Here is a 21,089-nt window from a genome sequence, read left to right on the forward strand (position 1 = left end):
CGATTTTTGCGATCGTTGATCGTCGCTCCTAGCTGTCACACGCTGCGATGTCGCTAACGACGCCGGATGTGCGTCACAAACACCGTGACCCCGACGATATATCGTTAGCGATGTCGCAGCCTGTAATGCATCCTTTAGTGAAACAATACGGCAGTCGTTTTAATTCTACAGTCATCGCCTCTCTGGACAAAACAAATGTGATTTGCTAATTAAAGGGATTTAGAAATTTACTTATAATGACATTTCATTTATTTAATTTTATTGTTTAACTAACCCCAGAAAACCCCTTTAATCTCATAGGTTCTGGTACTAAAATAAAGACATTAATCTCCTCTAATTTGCCAAAGCCTTCACGGTGGGCACAAGGCGGTTATTACTAAGAATCATGGAGGTTATACATTACTCAGGAATGAAGAACTATTTGTGGACTGTTAACATGGAGACATATAGATCCCCATAGGAGCGGTATACACAAAATGGATGTCACTTCCCCAGACCAAGGTTGTTTATTGTTGCATTTATTACAGCTTAGAGCAGAATATACATAATGTGTCTTAATAGCTGAAATATTTACCGGCTGGGATAGTAATACAAACATGCTGACGTCGTCATAAATTAATTGCAGTTTTCGCAATAAATCAAAAAACTTGCACAAGTTGAGTGTTTCAGTATTTGCTTGATTCAGCATATGTGCAAGCAATAAAAGGCAGTATCGGGGACTGGAAGTTAGTGGGTGTGACCGGCGTAGGTGGTAGGGGTGACACCCGCCTTGGAGGGTGTAGCCCGTCGTTTCCTTCCGCGTACTCTACCTGGTTAGTGAGTGCCCTTTGGCCTGTTGTTTTCTGCTGACTGACTAAGCCCGGTCGCCACCAGACCCCCACCGACCGACTGCAAGCAAGTGTACCCTGATAAGTGGCCAGTCCACCAAAGCATGTAGGAGAGGCCAGAGCCCACTACGCCTGTTATGCCTACTCTCTAAGCTGACTACCAAGCCCACTCACTCCAACCACGGCAAGCAAAGTACGCCCACCGACAACCAAGGTGACAAACTTCACAAGCGGTGGCCAGCACGCAGGTGACGGATACAACAACTGATAATAAGTGGACCGGGTCCACAAAATAGCACGTGGAAGAGAATGCCAGACCAGGGCAGGCGTCACACTCACCAACTTAGCCAATAACGCCCACTAACATCCGGTCCCCGATACTGCAACTATGCCCAATAAAATGTCCATGAAGCAGCTTCTCTATTGACATAAATTGATCTTATGTGGATAGGGTCCAAGCACTTTGGTGGCCAGGAATGAGATGGTAAAATTCACCGTCGTCTCCTTCCTGTTTCACATATTTACATAGAATAGTTTAGGAGTTAGTAGATCCACAAGACTCCCTACACGGCAGACGTTCACCCACTCAGGATCCTGTGACTGATGGCTCCGGGCAATGTATAGACAAACAAAGCGATAAACAGAGCAAGGATGAGCAGGACCAAGGCGATGATGATATACTTCTTGTAATTTCTCCAGATGAGATGGAAGAAACACTTGAAGGGGTTGACGAACCAAGAGAAAGACGTGTCCGGCCGACTGGAAGACAGAACAAAAATGTTATCGATATTTGGATGGGAGGTGACCACCACACAAGCATTAAATAAAATGTCTTCTCAGTAGACTCAGACCACCTTCTGACTTTTCCCTGTAGTTGATGTCGAAAGAGAGAAGGGTCTGACCACTGGATTTCAACACCGGATCCCTTTGTATTAAGGGTAATTTGGCAGCGACTCTTTCACAGTGATCACCGTAATGCTCAGCTGATAGTAGAGACAGCTACCAAATGAACAATCGTCCACCCAACAATTATCTAATATGTAGGGAGGTCATTAGTTGGTTGAAGTGGTCTATGGGCAGCACGGTGGCTCAGTGGTTAGCACTGCAGTCTTGCAGCTCTGAGCTCCTGGGTTCAAATCCCACCAAGGACAACATCTGCAAGGAGTCTCTATGTTCTCCCCGTGTTTGCATGGGTTCCTTCCGGGTTCTCTGGTTTCCTCCCACACTCCAAAGACATACAGATAGGGATTCTAGATTGTGAGCCCCAATGGGGACAGTGTTGCCAATGTATGTAAAGTGCTATGGAATTAATAGCGCTATATAAATGAATAAAGTTATTATTATTATTACCAGGCGCCAAAACAGAATTGTTCAATCGAATTAAAAAAAAAATTCCTGTGTCTAGATACTCTAATATTGCCCCATAGTGTTCTTTTTTTTAAGAACAGCTCACTTCTTCTAGTGTGCTAATTCCCAATGACTTGTCTTTAATAATAGCGGAAACCCCTTTGCCGCCTGAGTCTGTGGATCTGAGATTTAGGACTGAGCATGTGTGACCACCGGACTGGACACATTAGGTGGACGCTCTAGGAAGGAATCAAAGCAACACCAGGAGGCACCATAATTGGGATGTAATAGCAAACTCTAGACAGAGGATTTTTTTTTTAAACTCCAAGAAATTAAAATTTATTGGGTTTTACGTAATATGAAAAAATGTACCGTATTTTCTGGAATATCTCACCAAACTGGAGGAAAAATGGGTGTGTGTCTTATAACCTGGATATGGCTTACTGGAGCTACGGTGGTGGAGCAGGGTCACAGGATGCAGGATCGGCGATATTGAGGGCTCGGAAGAGGGGGTGTCACTGCAGTGTGGCAGCTTAGGAGGGTCACAGGACACAGGGCCGACGATTCAAGGGGGCGACATTAATCTGACAGCGGGCTCCATTGAATCGCCCGAGGTTGACGTGATGGACTTCAAGAAAATGGCTCTGGAGGCAGCGCATGCACAGATTGACGCGATGGACTTCAAGAAAATGGCTGTGGAGTCCTATCTGCGTATGCCCCATTTTCTTGAAGTCAATCTTGTCAACCGCGAGCGATTCAATGGAGCCCGCAGTCTGCCCACAGATCAATGGCGCTTGTCACTGCAACACCCCCGAGCCTGCAGTATCACCGACTCTCCGTCCACTGACCCTCTTGAGCTGCGACAACCCCTCCTCCGAGCTCACAGCATCACTGACCCTGCCTCCTGTGACCCTCCTGAGCAGCTCCACCACCGCCACTCTCCCCTGGTGAGATATTATAAGACGCACTAGGATTATCAGACAGATCCTCATTTTAATATTAAAAACTATTTTTTCCTATTTCCTCCTCTAAATTTTGGGGTGTGTCTTATAATGCAGTGCATCTTATAAAACGAAAAATATGGTATTTGTTCACATTTCCCCCCCCCCCTTTGTTCATGGACTTGCATAGGTTCATTCAGGTGATCAGATCTGACCTGCAATACTAGACTCGATCCATGGACAAAACTTTATTCCTAAAAAATAATGTGTTTTTATTTTTTAACTAGCTGTAGTACCCGGCGTTGCCCGGGATAGTAACTGTCTCTCTGTCTCTCTCCCAGTCTCTGTCTGTTTGTCGCTGTCTGTCTCTCTGTCTGTGTCTATGTCTCTGTCTGTTTCTGTCTCTCTGTCTGTATTTGTATCAGTCTGTCTCTCTCTATTTCTGTGTCTGTCTCTTTCCCCGTCTGTCTATGTCTGTCTCTTTCTCCGTCTGTCTCTTTCTCCGTCTGTCTCTTTCCAGGGCTGTCTCTTTCCAGGGCTGTCTCTTTCCCCGTCTGTCTCTTTCTGTCTCTTTCTGTCTCTTTCTGTCCGTCTCCCTACCGACATCATATTACCTCACACATAAGCTTTTATACTAATAGTTTATTTTTTTTCCTATAGCAACCACTGACAGCTGCTATTAATAGCCTGTAGCTCCAACCTCTATTCAGTTTAATGGAGGCAGGATTTTGGAGAGTAACTGTAAAGCGCAGGGTTAAATTGTCCCATCAAAACAGTCTATGACGTTCCCTGAGTCACATGGGGTGTCTGTGCAAAATTTCGTGATTGTAAATGAGACGGTGTGGATTCCTTTAGCGGACATACATACATATATACTGTAGCGCCCAGTGCCACCAGATTCCGAGGGGGGCTCTCTTCCTCTCACCTACCCAGCCCCAGCATGGCTCCCACGTGCACTCCCGCTCCCAGCCTCTGGCAGCGACGTCCTTCCTCTTACCTGTCCCATGGCTCTGCAGGCTCTGCTCCTGATTTAGGTCCTGCTGTGCTTCCTACTCACTCCCGGGTCATGCGCTCTGCTCCAAAGACTGCTGCAGCCTCTTCCTGCCTCCCGGCCACACACAGATCTGCAGTAAGGGTTCTTAGGCTGCGCGTGAGGCCACGCCCCCTTTCTTAAAGTGGTAGCGTCCCATTAACTGGAAGTGACCTCAGAGGTCACCTGTTACCAAAAGGCTATTTAAGTTCGCCTTCCCTGACAGAAGGCTCCCGAGCAACGCTCCTAATAGTGCGTTGCTAGTATCCAGGCCCCTGTGTACTATTGTTTGTATCTGTGCACCAGCTACTTGTTCCTAACCCTTTGTCTCGCCATAGTGCCACTCCCGCGCCATACCTGCTGTGGGCGTCACCTGTGCCATACCTGCTGTGGACATCACCTGTGCCATACCCGTGTCCTACTTGCTGTGGGCGTCACCTGTGCCCTATCTGCTGTGGACATCACCTGTGCCATACCCGTGTCCTACCTGCTGTGGACCTCACACCTGTGCTATACCTGCTGTGGACATCACCTGTGCCATACCCGTGTCCTACCTGCTGTGGGTGTCACCTGTGCCATACCTACTGTGGGTGTCACCTGTGCCATACCTGCTGTGGGAGTCACCTGTGCCATACCTGCTGTGGGCGTCACCTGTGCCATACCTGCTGTGGGAGTCACCGGTGCCATACCTGCTGTGGACATCACCTGTGCCATACCCGTGTCCTACCTGCTGTGGGTGTCACCTGTGCCATACCTGCTGTGGGAGTCACCTGTGCCATACCTGCTGTGGGCGTCACCTGTGCCATACCTGCTGTGGGCGTCACCTGTGCCATACCTGCTGTGGGAGTCACCTGTGCCATACCTGCTGTGGGAGTCACCTGTGCCATACCTGCTGTGGGCATCACCTGTGCCATACCCGTGTCCTACCTGCTGTGGACGTCACACCTGTGCTATACCTGACCTTAAAGAGACTATTGCTACCAGTTCCTGGCTGCCGTGCATTTAGGCCCTTTGGGGAAGCACCACACAGTCCCTGTTTAGGGGTTCGCTACTGGTCGCTTTCTCAAGGGAGTCCGGTGAACGGTCCAGTGGATCCACCCCCGGACGCCCGCCGCCCCTCGGTGAGCGTAACACATACACACATACATACACTCAGCTTTATATATTAGATTTCCCTTTAAACCTATTCAGTAATTTATAATTCACTAAAAGAAGATTTATACTTATAAAGAAATATTTTCTGTAATATAATACAAAACTTTTATATCAGGAAGAAAACATAATTTGATCTATTTCTACCACTACTTGAACTATTGCACTACAGCCGGTGGAATCAAGATGGATCGAGTGTCCTATTGCTCACAGCTGTTCTATTAACAGCGCACCATGTGGTCAGGAGTGGTAATGCAAGCGTATCTTATAATTGAGTTAATGTGGAAATTACAACCTAATAGCATTTTTTTCTTGACATTTAATAACTTTAACCAGAAAATAATTACATATTAATAGGATCCTGAAAGTAACAAACAGTATGAATAAATTAGTGCCTCTAAATGAATTTGTGGTTGTAGTCACCGGTGTTGTGTGATTAAAAGGCAACTAGAAAATAAAGTCTAGTTAATTAGATTCATGCCCTCTGGAAATAACTGAATAATCAGAAAACCCACAGTTTTTCTTTCTTGTCTTATTGATATCTATAGAAATCTCTCAGGGTAGATGTCCTCTAATGAGATTGTTGCATAAAAAGTTTACTTTGTTTTTTAATTTCTTATATCATTGTTTTGGTTCTTTATAAGTTTATATAGAGTCAAAGTTACAAAATCTTTCTGTTTTTCCGGCTGAACTTCTGTTTCTTCCTTTGAATAAATAAAAAGTCTACAAAGAGGTTTCGCATTAATAACTCCAAAGAGGCAAACGCCAGGTCTACGTGAGCCCCTCTTCACTTTTCATTTTTCCTTGTTGCTTTACCTTTTCTTTTTATCTTTTTGACCATAAGGGTTGTATCGGGGCTTGTTTGTTTTGCGGCCTGAGCTGTAGTTTTTATTAGTACAATTTTAGGGTCCATACAATTTTCTGATCTCTTTTTATTACATCGCAAATTGATCTTAAAACAGCAACGCTATTATTTTGATGATTTTTTTTGTTTCGTTTTGACTTTCACAGTATGGAATAAATATTATAATATTTTATTTCTGACAGTTATGAACACAGAGATATCAAATATCTTCAAGTTCTTACTTTTTTTTTATATTTGAAGTTCAGAACCAAGTGTAATACGATTTAAGCGTGAAATTTTTTTTTTTACATTTTTCTTTTTCTATACAGTACAGACCAAAAGTTTGGACACACCTCATTCAAAGAGTTTTCTTTATTTTCATGACTCTGAAAATTGTAGATTCACATTGAAGGCATCAAAACTATGAATTAACACATGTGGAGTGAAATACTTAACAAAAAAGTGTGGACTCTACATGCCTGGTTCCCACCGTGAAGCATGGAGGAGGAGGTGTGCTGGTGTGGAGGTGCTTTGCTGGTGACACTGTTGGGGATTTATTCAAAATTGAAAGCTACCACAGCATCTTGCAGCGGCATGCAATAACATCCGGTTTGCGTTTAGTTGGACGATCATTTATTTTTCAACAGGACAATGACCCCAAACACACCTCCAGGCTGTGTAAGGGCCATCTGACTAAGAAGGAGAGTGATGGGATGCTACGCCAGATGACCTGGCCTCCACAGTCACCAGACCTGAACCCAATCGAGATGGTTTGGGGTGAGCTGGACCGCAGAGTGAAGGCAAAAGGCCCAACAAGTACTAAGCATCTCTGGGAACTCCTTCAAGACTGTTGGAAGACCAAGTTCCGGTGACTACCTCTTGAAGCTCATCAAGAGAAAGCCAAGAGTGTGCAAAGCAGTAATCAAAGCAAAAGGTGGGTACTTTGAAGAACCTAGAATATAAGACATATTTTCAGTTGTTTCACACTGTTTTGTTAAGCATTTCATTCCACATGTGTTAATTCATAGTTTTGATGCCTTCAATGTGAATCTACAATTTTCAGAGTCATGAAAATAAAGAAAACTCTTTGAATGAGAAGGCGTGTCCAAACCTTTGGTCTGTACTGTACATACAGTATATCACAAAAGTAAGTATCCTCATATTCTTGTATGTTGGAAGTATCAGTGTAGCAACTAGACAAAAGTATGAACAACAAATAAAACAAATTAAAAAAATAATAAATATATGCATACAGTATATCACAAAATTTAATACAACCCTCAAATTTTTGTAAATATTTTATTATATCTTTCTATGGGACCACACTGAAGATCTGACTCTGTGATACAATGTACAGTGTCAGTGTGCAGCTGTAACGGGGAAAATTTGGTGTCCTCTAAATGACTTAGCACACAGCCTTTATTGTCCAAACCACTGGAAACAAAAGTCAGTACACCCCTAAGTGAAAATGGCCAAATTGTGCCCAAAGTGTCAATATTTTGTGTGGCCACCATTATTTTTCAGCACTGCCTTAACTCTCCTGGGCATGGAGGTCACTAGAGCTTCACAGGAGCCATTGGAGCCCCTTCCATCCTTCATGACGACATTACGGTGCCGGTGGATGTTAGAGACTTTGCGCTCCTCCACCTAATATTTGAGGAGGCCCCACAGATGCACCATAGGGTTTAGAACTGGAGTTGCTCGGGCAGTCCAGCACCTCTACCCTCAGTTTTTTAGGATGGCAGTGGAGGTCTTGGAGGAGTTTGTGGTTGTTATCATGGTGGAATACGAGGGGGGGGGGGGGTGTCATGCTCTGCTTCAGTATGTCACAGGACAAGTTGTCATTTATTGTTCCCTCAAAGAACTGTAGCTACCACAGCCGGCAGAACTCATTTAGTCCCAAACCATGACACTCCACCACCATGCCTAACTGTAGGCAGGACATACTTGTCTTTGTACTCTTCACCTGGTTACCTCCACACTCACTTGACACCATCTGAACCAAATTAGTTTATCTTGGTCTCATCAGACCACAGGATGGTTCCAGTAATCCATGTCCTTATTCTGCTTGTTTTCAGCAAACTGTTTGTGGCCTTTTATGTGCACCATCTTTAGAAGAAGCTTCTTTTCTGGGACAACAGCCATGCAGAGCAATGTGCTGCAGAGTGCGGTGTAGGATCTGAGCACTGACAGGCAGACCCCCCACCCCTGTAACCTCTGCAGCAATGTTGACAGCACTCATACGTCTATTCTGAAAAGACGGCCTTTGGATATGAGGTGGAGCATAAACTCAACTTCTGCAGTCAAACATGGCGAGGTCTGCTCTGAGTGGAACCTGTCTTGTTAAACCGCTGTATGGTCTTGGCCACCGTGCTGCAGCTCAGTGTCAGGGTGATGACAATCTTCTTATAGCCTCGGCCATCTTTATATAGAGCAACAATTCTTTTTTTTCAGATCCTCAGAGAATTCTTTGCCATGAGGAGCCATGTTGAACTTCCAGTGACCAGTATGAGAGAGTGTGTGAGAGATAACACCAAATGTAACATCCCTTGCTTCCCATTAATACCCGAGACCTTGTAACACTAATGAGTCACATGACACCGGGGAGGGAAAATGACTAATTGGGCACAATTTGGCCATATTCATATTCACTTAGGGGTGTACTCACTTTTGTTTCTATTGGTTTAGACATTAATGGCTGTGTGTTGAGTTATTTAGAGGACACCACATTTACACTGTTATACAAGCTGCACACTGACACTGTACATTGTATCACAGGGTCAGGTCTTCAGTGTTGTCCCATGAAAAGATACAGTGCCTTGCGAAAGTATTCGGCTCCCTTGAATTTTTCAACCTTTTCATACATTTCAGTCTTCAAACATTAAAATAAAGTGGGACACAATTGTGAAGTTGAATGAAATTTATTGCTTATTTTAAACCTTTTTAAAAAATAAATAACTGAAAATTGTGGCGTGCAATATTATTCATCCCCTTTACTTTCAGTGCACCAAACTCACTCCAGAAGTTCATTGAGGATCTCTGAATGATCCAATGTTGTCCTAAATGACTGATGATGATAAATATAAGCCCCTGTGTGTTATAAAGTCTTCATATAAATGCACCTGCTCTGTTATAGTCTTAGGGTTCTGTTTACAGCGCAGATAGCATCATGAAGACCAAGGAACACAACAGGCAGGTCCATGATACTGTTGTGGAGACGTATAAAGCCAGATTTGGTTACAAAAAGATTTCCAAAACTTTAAACATCCCAACAAGCACTGTGCAAACGATCATATTGAAATGGAAGGAGTATCATACCACTGCATATCTACCAAGACCCGGCCGTCCATCCAAACTTTCATCTCAAACAAGGAGAAGACTGATCAGAGATGCAGCCAAGAGGCCCATGTTCACTATGGATGAACTGCAGAGATCTACAGCTGAGGTGGCAGAGTCTGTCCATAGGACAACAATCAGTCGTACACTGCACAAATCTGGCCTTTATGGAAGAGTGACAAATAGAAAGCCATTTCTCAAAGATATCCATAAAAAGTGTCGTTTTAAGTTTGCCACAAGCCACCTGGGAGACACCAAACATGTGGCAGAAGGTGCTCGTCAGATGAAACCAAAATCAAACTATTTGGGCATAATGCCAAACAATATGTTTGGCGTAAAAGCAACACAGCTCATCACCCTGAACACACCATCCCCACTGTCAAACATGGTGGTGGCAGCATCATGGTTTGGGCCTGCTTTTCTTCATCAGGGACAGGGAAGATGGTTAAAATTGATGTGAAGATGGATGGAGCCAAATACAGGACCATTCTTGAAGAAAACCTGTTTGAGTCTGCAAAAGACCTCAGACTGGGACAGAGATTTGTCTTTGAACAAGACAATGACCCCAAACATAAAGCAAAATCTACAATGGAATGGTTCACAAATAAACATATCCAGATGTTAGAATGGCCAAGTCACAGTCCAGACCTGAATCCAATCGAGAATCTGTGGAAAGAGCTGAAAACTGCTGTTCACAAACGCCTCCATCCAACCTCACTCAGCTCCAGCTGTTTACAAAGGAAGAATGGGCGAGAATTTCAGTCTCTCGATCTGCAAAACTGATAGACACATCCCCCAAGAGACTGCAGCTGTAATCACAACAAAAGGGGGCGCTACAAAGTATTAACTTAAAGGGGCCGAATAATATTGTACGGCCCAATTTTCAGTTATTTATTTTTTAAAAAAAGTTTAAAATAAGCGATAAATTTCGTTCACCTTCACAATTGTGTCCCACTTGTTGTTGATTCTTCACCATAACATTAAAATGTTTATCTTTATGTTTGAAGCCTGAAATGTGGGAAAAGGTTGAAAAATTCAAGGGGGGCAAATACTTTCACAAAGCACTGTATAATAAAATATTTACAAAAATTTGAGGGGGTGTAATCACTTTTGTAACGGTCATGAACCTCTGATTGTACAATACATTGCAATATTCTAATTTTATGGTTCTTGTATGAAGCCTTCAGCAGTCCCTGGCTGCTATGACAAGGCCATCGGCACCTCCTTTCCAACTGTTTAAATCCCACTGTCCAAATTGACAGCAGCAATCTAAGGGGTTACACTGCTGTTATTGGAGCTAACAGTTAGAATCACATGCCAGCTTTTCAAGACCCACATAATATGGATCTGGCTCGGCTCTGTTCCATATATTCAGTGCGTGCAGAGTTGAGTGGGCCCCCCAGGCACAGTGGGACCTGGGGGGCTGGGTTCACAGGTTGCTACCACCATCCCTGTCTAGGTTGAAGGAGCATATTTCACCTTATTAACCATTCTATGAATGCAGGTTGTTCTCAAATGTCAGATTTTTCCTTAGGCTCTTTTTAAGTATTAGTAATACAGATGCTGGACCCCAATTACCCAGGCACTTTTATCATCAGATAGTTTTACGGTCTAAAGGGGGTGTTACACGCAGCGATATCGCTGGTGAAAGCACCCGCCCCCTGTCGTTTGTACGTCATGGGCAAATCTCTGCCCGTGGCGCACAATATCGTTAGGAGCCGTCACACGGACTTACCTTCCTAGCAACGTCGCTGTTGCCGGCGAACTGACTCCTTTCTAAGGGGGCGGTTTGTTCGGCGTCACAGCGCCGTCACTAAGCGGCCGCCCAATAGAAGCGGAGGGGCGGAAATGAGCGGCTGTAACATCCCGCCCACCTCCTTCCTTCCTTCCTCATTGCCGGCGGCCGCAGGTAAGCTGTATTGTCCTCTAAAATCAACGATTTTATGAAAATGAACGACGTGTCAACGATGGACGATTTGGTGAGTATTTTCTATCGTTAACGGTCGTTCGTGCATGTCACACGCAACAACGTCGCTAACGATGCCGGATGTGCGTCACGGAATCCATGACCCCGGCGATATATCGTTAGATACGTCGTTGCGTGTCACGGGGCTCTTAGTCCGATTAAGGAGAACTACAGTAAAGGTAGAGGAGTACAGGGTCTACTATACTCATGGTTTACATGGAGCGATAAAAAGAAGGGAATTTTGTTACTTACCGTAAATTCCTTTTCTTCTAGCTCTTATTGGGAGACCCAGACGATTGGGGTATAGCTACTGCCCTCCGGAGGCCACACAAAGCACTACACTAAAAAGTGCAAGGCCCCTCCCCTTCTGGCTATACCCCCCCGTGGTATCACGGGTTCTCCAGTTTTAGTGCCAAAGCAAGAAGGAGGAAGCCAATAACTGGTTTAAACAAATTAACTCCGAATAACGTCGGAGAACTGAAAAACCGTTCAACATGAACAACATGTGTACCCGCAAACAACAAAAAAATCCCGAAGGACAACAGGGCGGGTGCTGGGTCTCCCAATAAGAGCTAGAAGAAAAGGAATTTACGGTAAGTAACAAAATTCCCTTCTTCTTCAGCGCTCTATTGGGAGACCCAGACGATTGGGACGTCCAAAAGCTGTCCCTGGGTGGGTAAAGAGATACCTCATGTTAGAGCTGCAAAACAGCCCTCCCCTACGGGGATGTCACTGCCGCCTGCAGGACTCTTCTACCTAAGCTGGCATCCGCCGAAGCATAGGTATGCACCTGATAATGTTTGGTGAAAGTGTGCAGACTCGACCAGGTAGCTGCCTGGCACACCTGTTGAGCCGAAGCCTGGTGTCGCAAAGCCCAGGACGCACCCACAGCTCTGGTTGAGTGGGCTTTCAGCCCTGAAGGAACCGGAAGCCCAGCAGAACGGTAGGCTTCCAGAATTGGTTCTTTGATCCATCGAGCCAGGGTGGCTTTAGAAGCCTGCGACCCCTTGCGCTGGCCAGCGACAAGGACAAAAAGTGCATCTGAACGGCGGATAGGCGCCGTGCGAGAAATATAGATTCTGAGTGCTCTCACCAGATCTAGCAAACGTACGTCTTTCTCATACCGGTGAACCGGCTGAGGACAAAAGGAAGGCAAGGATATATCCTGATTAAGATGAAACGAGGATACGACCTTAGGGAGAAACTCCGGAATGGGGCGCAGCACTACCTTGTCCTGGGGGAACACCAGGAAGGGAGCCTTGGATGACAGAGCTGCCAGCTCAGACACTCGCCGAAGCGATGTGATCGCAACAAGAAACGCCACTTTCTGTGACAGGCGACAAAAGGAAACGTCCATTAGAGGCTCGAAGGGCGGCTTTTGCAGAGCAACTAGTACTCTGTTCAGATCCCATGGATCTAACGGCCGCTTGTACGGGGGCACAATATGACAGACCCCCTGTAGGAACGTGCGCACCTTAGGAAGACGTGCTAGACGCTTCTGAAAAAACACAGATAGTGCCGAGACTTGCCCTTTAAGGGAGCTGAGCGACGAGCCCTTTTCCAACCCCGATTGCAGGAAGGAAAGAAAGATGGGCAATGCAAATGGCCAAGGGGATACTCTCTGTGCAGAGCACCAGGATAAGAAAATCTTCCACGTTCTGTGGTAGATCTTAGCAGACGTTGACTTCCTAGCTTGTCTCATTGTGGCTACGACTCCTTGAGATAATCCTGCGGACGCTAGGATCCAGGACTCAATGGCCACACAGTCAGGTTCAGGGCCGCAGAATTCTGATGGAAAAACGGCCCTTGGGACAGTAAGTCTGGTCGGTCTGGCAGTGACCACGGTCGACCGACCGTGAGATGCCACAGATCCGGATACCACGATCTCCTCGGCCAGTCTGGGGCGACGAGTATGACGCGGCTGCAATCGGATCTGATCTTGCGTAACACTCTGGGCAAGAGTGCCAGAGGTGGGAAGACGTATGGGAGCCGGAACTGCGACCAATCTTGAACTAATGCGTCTGCCGCCAGAGCTCTTTGATCGCGCGACCTCGCCATGAATGCCGGGACCTTGTTGTTGTGCCGGGACGCCATTAGGTCGACGTCCGGCACTCCCCATCGGCGACAGATTTCCTGAAACACGTCCGGGTGAAGGGACCACTCCCCTGCGTCCATGCCCTGGCGACTGAGGAAGTCTGCTTCCCAATTTTCTACGCCTGGGATGTGAACCGCGGATATGGTGGATGCTGTGTCCTCCACCCACATTAGAATGCGCCGGACTTCTTGGAATGCTTGCCGACTGCGCGTCCCTCCTTGGTGGTTGATGTATGCCACCGCTGTGGAGTTGTCCGACTGGATTCGGATCTGCTTTCCTTCCAGCCACTGTTGGAAGGCCAGTAGGGCAAGATACACTGCCCTGATTTCCAGAACATTGATCTGAAGGGTGGACTCCTGCGGAGTCCACGTCCCCTGGGCCCTGTGGTGGAGAAACACTGCTCCCCACCCTGACAGACTCGCATCTGTCGTGACCACTGCCCAGGATGGGGGCAGGAAGGATCTTCCCTGAGACAATGAGGTGGGAAGGAGCCACCATTGTAGAGAGTCCTTGGCCGTCTGGGAAAGAGAGACTTTCCTGTCCAGGGACGTTGACTTCCCGTCCCATTGGCGGAGAATGTCCCATTGAAGTGGGCGCAGATGAAACTGCGCAAAGGGAACTGCTTCCATGGCTGCCACCATCTTCCCGAGGAAGTGCATGAGGCGCCGTAAGGGGTGCGACTGGCCTTGAAGGAGGGATTGCACCCCTGTCTGTAGGGACCGCTGCTTGTTCAGCGGAAGCTTCACTCTCGCTGCTCGAGTATGAAACTCCATGCCAAGATACGTTAGCGACTGTGACGGTGACAGATTCGACTTTGGAAAGTTGATGATCCATCCGAACGTCTGTAGAGTCTCCAGCGTAGCATGTAGACTGAGTTGGCATGCCTCTTGAGAGGGTGCCTTGACAAGTAGATCGTCTAGGTAAGGGATCACCGAGTGTCCCTGAGAGTGCAAGACTGCTACCACCGCCGCCATGACCTTGGTGAAGACCCGGGGGGCTGTCGCCAGACCGAATGGCAGAGCTACGAACTGAAGATGGTCGTTTCCTATCACAAAACGTAGAAAACGTTGATGTTCTGTAGCAATTGGCACGTGGAGATAAGCATCTTTGATGTCTATTGAGGCAAGGAAGTCTCCTTGAGACATTGAGGCAACGACAGAGCGGAGGGTTTCCATCCGGAACCGTCTGGCGTGCACATGTTTGTTGAGCAGCTTTAGATCCAGAACAGGACGGAACGAGCCGTCCTTTTTTGGAACCACAAAGAGATTGGAGTAAAACCCTCGCCCTTGTTCCTGAGGCGGTACAGGAACCACTACTCCTTCCGCTCTTAGGGAGTCCACCGCCTGCAGCAGGGCATCTGCTCGGTCTGGATGTGGGGAGGTTCTGAAGAACCGAGCTGGAGGACGAGAACTGAACTCGATTCTGTACCCGCGAGACAAAATGTTTGTCACCCACCGGTCTTTGACCTGTGACATCCAAATGTCGGAAAAGCGTGAGAGCCTGCCCCCGACCGGAGATGCGGAGGGGGGGGGCTGGAAGTCATGAGGTAGCCGCTTTGGAAGCGGTTCCTCCATTTGCTTTCTTGGGGCGTGCGTGAGCCCGCCAGGAATCTGAGACTCTTTGCGTCCTCTGAGTCCCTTTGGACGAGGAGAATTGTGTCTTGCCCGAACCTCGAAAGGACTGAAACCTCTGCTGCCATTTTTTCTGCTGAGGTTTGCTTGATCTGGGCTGGGGTAAGGAAGAGTCTTTACCCTTGGACTGTTTAATGATGTCAGCCAATGGCTCGCCAAACAGTCTATCTCTAGATAAAGGCAAGCTGGTTAAACATTTTTTGGAACCAGCATCTGCTTTCCAGTCCTTTAACCACAAGGCTCTGCGCAAAACTACCGAATTGGCGGACGCCATTGAGGTGCGGCTGGTAGATTCTAGGACCGCATTGATAGCGTAAGACGCAAACGCAGACATCTGCGAGGTAAGGGACGCCACTTGCGGCACCGCTGGATGTATGATAGCATCCACTTTTGCTAAACCAGCTGAAATAGCTTGGAGTGCCCATACGGCTGCGAATGCTGGAGCAAACGACGCGCCGATAGCTTCATAGACAGATTTTAACCAAAGGTCCATCTGTCTGTCATTGGCATCCTTAAGTGAAGCGCCATCCTCCACTGCAACTATGGATCTAGCTGCAAGTTTGGAAATCGGGGGGTCTACTTTTGGACACTGGGTCCAGCGCTTGACCACATCAGGGGGGAAAGGAAAACGTGTATCCTTAGAACGTTTAGAGAAACGCCTTTCTGGATGAGCGTCGTGTTTCTGGATTGACTCTCTGAAGTCAGAGTGATCCAAGAAAGCACTCAATTTACGCTTGGGATAGAGGAAACGAAACTTCTCCTGCTCTGCAGCTGCCTCCTCTGCAGAAGGAGCTGGGGGAGAAATATCCAACAGTCTATTGATGGCTGAGATAAGCTCGTTTACCATGGCGTCCCCATCCGGGGTATCCAGATTGAGAGGGGTTCCAGGATAAGACTCCTGATCACTCTCTTCAGACGCATCACAGGGCGACTGATTGCGCTGAGACCCTGAGCAGTGTGATGACGTTGAGGGTCTTTCCCAGCGAGCTCGCTTAGGGTGGCTGGGGCTATCATCTGAGTCATAATACTCAGCCTGGGAAGCCGGGGACCCCCTTGCAGTCTGGATTAATTCCAACTGAGGGGGATTAGAGGACAGAGACCTCGCCGTGTCCATAGACTGAGCCCCAGTCATGGATTGCAAAGTTTCAAGGATTTTTGCCATAGTCACAGACATTCCATCAGCAAAAACTGCAAAGTCTGTCCCTGACACCGGGGCAGGACTTACAAGCGTCTCAGCCTGGGTCACTACCCCTCCGGACTCCGGCTGGCGAAGCAGCACCGGATCTGAGCATTGCACACAATGGGGGTCTTTGGAACCTGCTGGTAGAGCAGCCCCACATGCAGCACACGCAGTGTACACAGCCCTAGCCTTGGCAGCCTTGCGTTTTGTGGATGACATGTTGCTGCCTCCTCAGAGCGATCTGGGGTATCCAGCCAGGAAGCGACCTCACAGTGCAAGAAATAAATAAATATATATATCTGGTGACACAGTACACCAATGCACACTGAGGCACTAGAGGGGCCAGCTGAAATGCCGCTTACCGCCCGCTTAAGAGCGGGTGTGTGGTCTCCAAAAGCCCCCTAGTCCAGGTCTCCCAGAGCCTTGCGTCCTTCCTCTAGCCAGACTGCATGTAATGGCTGCCGGCGTCCTGGGAGAGGAGGGGGGGCGGGCCCTGGGCGTTCCTGACTAAGAGCGGGAAGCCTGCTTCCCTCTGTGCCTAGTGAGAGGGCTGGAGCATGTAAATCAGGCTCCAGCCCTCGTCGCTGCTGCGAAACAGCGTCTCTCCCCTACCCTGATTGACAGGGTGGGGGCGGGAACGAAGCGGAGCTAGGCCGCAAAAGCCGGGGACTGGATTTATAAACGCCGCCGCCGTAAAAGCGCGGTCGGCGTGTCCCCGGCGCACTACAAGTCACAGCAGCGCCGCCGGTCCAGTGGGGGTCGGCGCTGCGTTCCCACAACACAAAAGTCCCCCAGTAAACTGCAGGAACACCAACTCAATCGTTACGGTCCCCGGCGCACTACAACACCCAGCCAGCCCGGAGTGTGTCTGTGCCTGCCGGGGACACAGAGTACCTGTATGATGCAGGGCCTTGTCCCTGATTGTACTCCTGCTCCGTATCCATCAGGTGCTATGGGTCTGTGGATGGAGCCCGGCGTCAGAGCTTAGAGGCCGGCAGGATCCCACTTCCACAGAGCCCTACAAGGGGATGTGGAAGGAAAACAGCATGTGGGGCTCCAGCCCCTGTACCAGCAATAGGTACCTCAACCTTACAACACCATCCACGGGTGAGAAGGGAGCATGCTGGGGGCCCTATATGGGCCCTCTTTTCTTCCATCCGAAATAGTCAGCAGCTACTGCTGACTAAAATCTGTGGAGCCATGCGTGGATGTCTGACCTCCTTCGCACAAAGCTTGAAAACTGGAGAACCCGTGATACCACGGGGGGGTATAGCCAGAAGGGGAGGGGCCTTGCACTTTTTAGTGTAGTGCTTTGTGTGGCCTCCGGAGGGCAGTAGCTATACCCCAATCGTCTGGGTCTCCCAATAGAGCGCTGAAGAAAGAAATACTATTTGGTGGTTTAGCATGTGGTGGAGGGAGCTGCTTAGAAGGGAATCTATTTACCGCTAGAGCTCACACAATGGGCTGAAATGTATTGTTTTCTGCAGTTCACTTCTCTGCTTTGCTGTGTAGACTGGGACAGAACGAGCATAGTCATCTCATTAGAAAATGGATGAGTTAATGGCTACTCTCTAGATAAGGCAGGATAGAAAAACATTAGACTATACGCACACAAGGGCTCCTAGACTTGTGAGGAAGGGGGAAGAAAGATGCACCACATTTATTTAGAGGGCTGTATGACAATATTATTGATCCAAAATGACATACATGAAGCATTCCCTATAATTGAGATGACGGCAAACATGGGGACGGACGGCAGAATGTGACTATTTGATGGCAGCAGCTTCAGTTTTTATCTGATATTCCTCTGATGTATTGTTTTTGCGAGTTTGCATTTTTTCGCTTTCATCCCTGAATCATTATATTTCTCGGTGACAGTCGCATTTCTTCTTTTTTTTGCTCTCTTTTCTGCAGGAATATTGGTGCTTAGAACAGGAGCGGCTGTTTTATTACGTCTGCCACCGATCACAATACACAGGAAATTAATTTTAGACATAAACAATGACTTTTCTTCATAGTTTCAATTACAGGCGTCAGTTCTGTCAAAGAAATATCAGACTAATTGTAGAGGCCTGTGCTACATTTAGATGAAGATTGATGCTGCATTAAAAGGATCTGTGCACTTAGGAAAATCTCTTTTCATATTATTAGTAATCACTGGTGATCAGCAAGCAATAAAATTCTCGAGTGTGGATTCAGAGCTTCAGGGGTATTTTGGGGGTTAATAAAGTGGTGAAAGAGGGTGTTTTTTGTATTTTATTCCAAACAAAGGATTTTTTCCAGTGTTTGTGTTTATTTACTTTCACTTACAGATTAGTAATGGGGGGTCTCATAGACGCCTGCCATTACTAATCTAGGACTTAGTGGCTGCTGTGGGCTGCCATTAACCCCCTCATTTCACCGATTGCCAGCTCACCAGATAAGTCGGGAAGAGCCGGGTAAAGTGCCAGGCTTGACGAATCTAATAGATGCACCAATCTTGGGGCAGTTGCAGGTTGCTATTATTAGGCTGGGGAGTGGTCCAATAAGCATGGATCTCCCCAGTCTGAGAATACCAGCCCCCAGCTGTCTGGATTTATCATGGCTGGGTATCAAAATTGGGGGAGACCGCAGTTGGTTTTTTTAATTATTTATTTAAATAATTGAAAACAAAATTTAAAAGGTCGCATGCAGTTCCTCTTATTTTGATGCACAGCCAAGATAAGCACAAAGCTGGAGGCTGCAGCCTGTAGCTGTGGGCTTTATCTGTAATATGTATTATAGTATGGGGGACCCTACGCCAATTGTTTTATTTATTTACTTTTTTATACCACGATACAGACCCGCAGACTGCGTCTGTGATGGGTTGCAAGCAGACGCTGTCACACAGGCTGGGGGCGTGTCTGACTGTAACCGATCACACACACCAGGCCAGCACGTGGGCGAGGAAAGCAAGGAAAGCATATGCGATGAACCCGATGCATGGACCAGAAGTGAATGCACCACCTGGAAGCTGTGTGCCACCATGACGGATCCTCTGAGTACAGCACGCGTGCTCCTACCCCCCTATCCCTTCTTCCAACATTTTTAATCTCTGGATTCTGGTCCCCATAGACTTATATGGGGACCGGATTTCGGACCGGAACCAAATTTAAGAAAAAAGATAACAGGGACCAGCCAATCTCGCTTATCTGCGAGTCCACTCATCTATAATCAGATATGTTATGGGTAGTGATGAGCGAGTATGTGTGGCACAGCTCAATACTGAGTTGAGCATCAGAGTGCTCAAGACCCCGAGCATTTTATGAGTGCTCGATATGGTTGACTCCCTGCATAGAGAGAGAGATAATTTGTCCGTCTTCGAGAAGAATGCTTGAGTTCTCCATTCACTTCCATTATGCTCAATACTCGAATCAAGCCTGTCTGAGCATCTGACATACTAGATTCGAGTACTGAGCACACGAGCACTTTAGTGCTCGCTCAACACAAGTTTTGGGGAATTTCCTTACAAAAAATAAGTAATTTTCCACCTTTTAACACGATTTTCTAATATATTTTTAAAAGGGGGTCAGAGATGCATTCTTTTGTTTCTTCTTTCAATTCTGTTGTAGCCTTTTCTGTATGATAAAGTGGCTAAACTGGTCATCCCTCATGTCTTAGAGAGCCATTGCCTTAATGGGTTTGTGCGGTTTCAAGAAATCTTCCAATTAATAGTGAGCAATTATTGGTCAAGGACCGCTGGCATTAAGCAGTAGTGCAGAGCAGCTATAAGGCTAGGGTCACACTTCCGTTAAATTGTATCAGTCACAATCCGCTGCTCTGGTAAACAACGGAATCCGTTTGGCGGATTCCGTTGTTCCCATAGACTTGTATGAGCGGCGGATTGTGACTCATGATGCTGCGTTGCATCCTCCCCCCGACTGATCAGTCGTGGAACGACTGACTGCGGGGCAGAAGAAACGCAGCTTGTAACGTTTTTTTGAGCAGTGCAATCCGTAGGATTTCGCTGCGCATGCTCTCTCTGACTCCCTGCACACGTAACCAGGATATACATTGGGTTACCGAGCAATGCGCTTTGCCTAGTTACCCGATATTTACCCTGGTTACGTGTGCAAGGAGCCAGCGCTAAGTGGTGTACGCTGGTAACCAAGGTAAATATCGGGTAACCAAGCAAAGTGCTTTGCTTAGTTTTTACCCGATATTTACCCTGGCTACGTGTGCAGGGAGCCCGACACTTCCCCGCTCGGCTCCACCCCCTCCCGCACTCCGCATGTACACACACACACACACACACAGACACCTGTCCCCAGGCATGCAGACCGCGGCACTGACGTCCTCAGCGCCACGGCCCCGCTCGGCTCCACCCACCTCGCACTCCGCCCCCCCGCACACAACGGAGTCCGACAATGAATTCTGTTCTTTGTCATCCGTTATACAACGCATCAGTCACATGCGTCAAGCAACGCATGTGACTGATGCAAAACAACGGAAATGTGAACCTAGCCTAAGGAGCATCTCTTACTCCAGATGATCGGCTTTACATTATGGGTACTATAGTAAATAGAATAAATCCTTTTCGGCCCTTCTGGAGGATGAATGGGATATCAGTGCAAGTTTGTAAATACTCAAGAGCAAAGGTTTATTGTTAGGTGAGCCCTGCTGTCTTCCTCTTTTTTCTTTTTATTTATTATGGGTAATGTGTCATTCTGTATTGTTCCTGTGGAGGCGCTGCAGAGAAATTTACTACTTTTTTCTAGATAC

At 47.2% G+C, this 21,089-nt stretch overlaps 1 protein-coding gene across 1 annotated transcript in view; it reads right to left on the reverse strand.

The window, feature by feature from the left end:
• Positions 1-496: 496 nt before the first annotated feature.
• The window catches only part of FER1L6 (fer-1 like family member 6), a 242,150-nt gene continuing 221,557 nt past the window's right edge, over positions 497-21,089 (reverse strand). The window contains exon 41 of the mRNA XM_075352889.1: positions 497-1,586. Within this exon, the coding sequence (XP_075209004.1) occupies positions 1,406-1,586 (181 nt within the window). The 3' untranslated portion in view covers positions 497-1,405. The remainder of the gene's footprint in view (positions 1,587-21,089) is intronic.

The sequence above is a fragment of the Anomaloglossus baeobatrachus genome, chromosome 6 (genome assembly GCF_048569485.1).
Source record: "Anomaloglossus baeobatrachus isolate aAnoBae1 chromosome 6, aAnoBae1.hap1, whole genome shotgun sequence".
In the NCBI taxonomy this organism is placed as follows: domain Eukaryota; kingdom Metazoa; phylum Chordata; class Amphibia; order Anura; family Aromobatidae; genus Anomaloglossus; species Anomaloglossus baeobatrachus.